The 5130-nt window shown below is 32.7% G+C and overlaps 1 protein-coding gene across 1 annotated transcript; it reads right to left on the bottom strand.

The window, feature by feature from the left end:
• Positions 1-3208: 3208 nt before the first annotated feature.
• LOC150033346 (cytochrome P450 81Q32-like) lies at positions 3209-5124 on the bottom strand. Its single transcript, XM_090306111.1, has 2 exons — positions 4979-5124; positions 3209-4078 (listed from the first exon to the last, which is right to left on the bottom strand). The coding sequence occupies exons 1-2, from the start codon at positions 5054-5056 to the stop codon at positions 3449-3451; spliced, it is 708 nt and encodes a 235-aa protein (XP_090162237.1). The 5' UTR covers positions 5057-5124; the 3' UTR covers positions 3209-3448.
• Positions 5125-5130: the final 6 nt, after the last annotated feature.

A 5130-nucleotide genomic window follows, 5' to 3' on the forward strand; every position in this document is an offset into this window, starting at 1 on the left:
AAAACTATGTTTAGCCAATGCAGAGGGAGAAGAAACACAAAAAGAATGAGAGATTTATTAGGGAAGATGACTTGGAACTCAATGTTGAAGTGAATGAGGTATGTACAGTGTACTTAATTAAATTATAAAGGTCTTAAGTAGTCTAATACCAAAATGTACAAACAGAGGGAGGAGCAATATGGTGCCCACAAAGAATCAGAAGAAAACTCGGTAAGGGACTACGCCAATCAAGTACAGATGAGACTAGCAATGACGTTGAGGAGAATCGAACGAATATCACCAAAGCTGCAGCTGTAGTACAAAAGATATAACCATAAATACAATATACTTGTATAATAACATACCTATGGTATATGCATCTTCTTACTCCTATTTGTTGATTGCTATGTTTAGTTACTATGTATTTATGCTTATGTTGTATATGCTACTTGTTAAGGTGGGGTGTTAATTACCCACTTAATTTCTGTACGTGCTTTAGGTATATTATTTAATTTTAAACTTGTGAAGTTGTTATGATGTATACTTATGATTAATGGATAAAATTTTTAAATAAGCAACCATGTACATGAACTTATATTGTATATGTTGAAAATGCCCCATGATATATGATAACTTGTAGAAATACAAGTTATTTATACCATCTTATTTAGAATATGCGGCAAAAGGAAGGAAAAAGTTGCGTCGAACATATAAAAATTGACTTAGAAACGCAAAGGTTGTATAATGTCGGAAGCACACCTGCTGACTCCATTGCGACGGCAAAAAGGGATGTCCAAGTCTTTGTTTTGTAGGAAACAAATATCACCGCATGCGACGATCGCTCGTGGACAAAAAGAGCAATGCATTCGCATCGCATGCGGCGATCGCTTGAGGACAAAAAGAGCAATGCATTCGCACCGCATGCGATGATCGCTCGAGGACAAAAAGAGCAACGCATTCTTATCGCATGCGACGATCGATCGTGGATAAAAAAAGTGACGTATTCATGGGGATTTATGAAATTGTACAATTTTTCTGTTGTACGATCTGACAAATTGAATGTGGAGCAGAGCGGACGTTTCCACCAAGCCTCGGCAGAAAAAGTAACTTTTCAAAGCGGGACCACTGACGAAGGAGGTGCTAAGGTCTATAAATAGCTACATCAACACCAAAGGAAAGGAGGCTGGTCTAAAGAGACATTTATAGAGAGTCTGGGAGATAGACAAGACAAGTCCGAAAGGAAGTCTCAAGAGCCAGAAATTCATTTACAATCCCGAATAGAAGCTCTGTGCAAAGGTCATTTTCTACCTGGGGAATTATCCTGAGAAGGAAGTTCTCCACCTCACTCCTCCTACACGTCGACAAGCAAAACAACTCCGATCGAGATCCATGTCAAGACATTGACATGCTGTCCTCATTTGTTTTTACTTTCTCTTCATCAACTGTTATTCATTTCTGATCTTTCATTCATTTATCTGTAACAAATGCTCTATCTTTATCCGTAATATCATTATCATGTTCATCTTCATCTCTCTGTTCACCACCATACATTCATCTTCCACTCCTCTCACCATGTGTAACTAGTCATCCAGGGTAAGGGGGAAGGATTTAGCGAGTAAGTTAATCCATGTTGAAGAAGTCAGCCAAGTTTAGCTAACGCATACTCAACGGTATCTTCACTTGTGAGAGCAGAAGTGAAGATGTTAATCCACCTCTCGAAAGAAGGTTGATAGAATGTGTTAACTAAAACAAGAAGTATTTCCAGAGATGGAAACAACCTTGCATTCGCAACGTTCATCCCTGTTTACCATAGAGACATGGGAACGTGACCGATCACTGAGAGGTGTAAGCCAAGGGAAGGCGAAACCTTAGTTGCGTCCTCAACAAGATTGACAAACTTGCGATGTCCTTTCCCCCAACCCGTTCTCATTCTGATACCTTTCACAAGACTCGCCATTGCATTCCCTCATAAACTTACACAACTTCACATTTATTCATTTATTTGTTTATTTATTTGTTTGTTGTCGCATTTTACTTTTCAAACACAACACATTATTATTTTGATTTCGGTCGCATGTATCACATCAATATTGCATCTAGCATACTTTTTATTTGATAATGCTTAATAATGCTTTTGTGTGGGATGTTGAGAAAAAAATGTAGGGAAAAAAACAACTACAATAATACAAAAAATTGAACAAAAGAAAGAAGAAGAGGAACAAAGTGTTTAAATTTTCCTAAAAAACAAATGTAGAATGTTTTACATAAATGTTGAATTGAAGTAAACACATGAGGACTTACATACTTTTTATTTGATAATGCTTTTTCCAGGACGTTGAGAAAAAAATATAGGGAAGAAAACATATATAGAAAATCGAAGAAGACAAAGAAGAGGAACAAAGTATTCCCAAACAAATATAAATCAAAATAAAAGAAAGTCAAATTTTCTATAAAAAAAATTATATGTAGAAAAACAAATATACAATGGTGGTTATCTGTTTTGCACAAGTAGTGAATGGAGTATAAGAAAAAGATTAATGGTGTCTCTTTCTAAGTCCGTCTCCTTTGTAAAGAGGTAATTTAGGGAACGGATATCATTCCTGGAAAGAAAATGGGTTATAAGTTATAACTAACTACCAAATTAGGGTATATAATGAAAATATGTTTAAAAATCAAGGGCAAAATAGACAGGTAAAAATTCTTCCACTTATCCTCTTTTAATATAATATAGTTTTTTTTTCCCTTTTTGGTGGCTTCCCAATCTTTTTTTTTTCTTTTCCTTTTTTTCTTCACAGTTTTTTTGTTTTTAAAAATGTATTATTTCTTATTGCCTCTTACCCAAGTTACTTAAAACTTTGTCTTCCCTCAAATAATATTTCAAAAATCGAATCACTAATTTACAAATCTTAATTTATTAATTTTCTTATCATATTACAACCTTTCTTCTCCAGCAATATTTCACAAAACTAAATAACCAATATAGCAACACTTTTGTCCAAATACTAGAAGGTCAACGTTCGGTTACAAACATCTAGAAATGGTTGCTAATTGACATAAAAATAGTCTATCAATAGTAGAAAAAAAAAATATCACTAATGGACATATCAATAGTTAAAAGTGACAGACATCTTTCAAAGACTCCAAAAAAAAAAAAAAAAAAAAGAACGTGATAAGATCATAGAGGTAAACTATAAAAATGGTCTACTGCTGATAAGAGTCTATCACACAAAAAATGAATGTATAGCAAACTATATAATTTTTTATTATAACCACGATCTGTTCCATTACTTCAAATGATAATACTCATAGTGACATTACATTATGTCATTAGTTTTTAAGGTCATATTTAAGTTTCAAATATTATCATTTATTTACAATATGTGGAGTGAAGGAATTAAAATTTTTGCTTCAAATTTGATAGTACAAGTATTATGCCAGTTGAACTATGTTTATTTTAGCTCAAATATTGTCAATTACTACGTGCATTCAAAATAATTTTCATGATTGGACGTGGTTTACACTTGGCTACCAATGGTCGAGTTTTGGGCATTGTGAGTCCTTTACCTTCATTCATGTCAATTAATGAGTTGTTCACTCTTTTCCATTCAAAGCTTTGTATCAATGATGCTAGAGTCAAACCAACCACTCGTTGAGCCATTCCTACACCAGGACATGCTCTCCTCCCACTTCCAAATGGTATTAGTTTATATGAATAATCAACTTCAATCCCACTTGCATGTCTTTCAGGTTTAAAGCTTGTGGCATCTTCCCAAATACTTGAATCTCTATGAATAGCCCAAACATTAATCAATATAATTGTATTACGTGGAACATCATATCCTTCTATTTTGCACTCTTCAAATAATGCACAATGTGGCACAAGCAAAGGAACAGGTGGGTTAAGACGTAAAGACTCAGAGATTATTCCTTGAAGGTAACTCAAACTTGGCAAATTAGCTTCATTAACTAGACGTTCATGCCCAATTGAACTGTCTATCTCAACTTTTGCTTTTTCTAACACCTCTGGATTGTTGAGCAATTGAGATAGCGTCCATTCCAAAGTCACAGCTGTCGTGTCGATCCCGGCTAATAATATATCCTACAAAAACCAAACACTCGTTAGAAGGAGGCGTAATTCGAAAGATAGATTCAAGAAAGAGATTAATTATTATTTGTTATTGATTACCACTCCTATTTATACTAGTTGACACTCCTAAACTTATGGTTAGGATTTTGTCAATATATACTCTAAACATCTCTTAGAAGAAATTTCTCTAGAGTATTGTAAACTTTAATGTTTCTAGAGATTGGATTTTGTTTGAACTAGGCCTAAGTATTTATTGTCCAAATGTTTTTATATTGGATTCTATACATGCAAGATACTGATATTAATAAGCCCATATTCCTAATATGTCCAAAACATCCCATTCTTTTCACTAATGTCCAAAAGATTCCATTTCAACAACATTTTCAAGATGTTGAGAGAACAAATTGAGAAAAAATTATCATATCAAAAGAAAAAAAAAATTATAAGTTTACTATGACTATTTGGTTTTTGAACTTTCAAGTATGTAATAGGTTGTTCAACTTTTAATTTTGTGTCTAATAAGTTACTAAATTTCATTTTGAACCTTCAAAAATTGTATATGTTTTGTAGAGATATGTGAAATTAAAAATATATGTCATATATTACATATAGGTTAATAATCTATTAGATATAAAGAAAATTAGAGATATAATGGACAAAATTGAAAGTTTAAGAATCTACTAGATAACTTTTACCTCTTATGAGCATAGTGGATATATGAAATTGAAAATTTAAGAATCTATTTAAACACTCGTTGAAGTACTTTAGAAATCTATATGACACAAATTGAATGTTTTGAAATGTATTAGACACTTTAAAAGTTTAAAGACTAAATAACAAAATCTTGAAAGTTAACGACTAAACTTATAATTTAATCATAAAAAAAATAATGAGAGAGAGAGGAATATATACTTGAATGAGTCCTTTGATAGTTTGATCGCTGTAATATTGAGGCTCAATATTTTGCAAGCTAAGTAAATGATGAATCATAGTGTTCCCTCCATCATTTTGATTCCTAATCTCATCAATTAACTGTTGAAGAAATTCATCTGATGTCTTTGCAA

Source organism: Benincasa hispida, chromosome 10 (assembly GCF_027475165.1).
Source record: "Benincasa hispida cultivar pf3 chromosome 10, pf3_genome.v1.1, whole genome shotgun sequence".
Taxonomy (NCBI): Eukaryota; Viridiplantae; Streptophyta; class Magnoliopsida; order Cucurbitales; family Cucurbitaceae; genus Benincasa; species Benincasa hispida.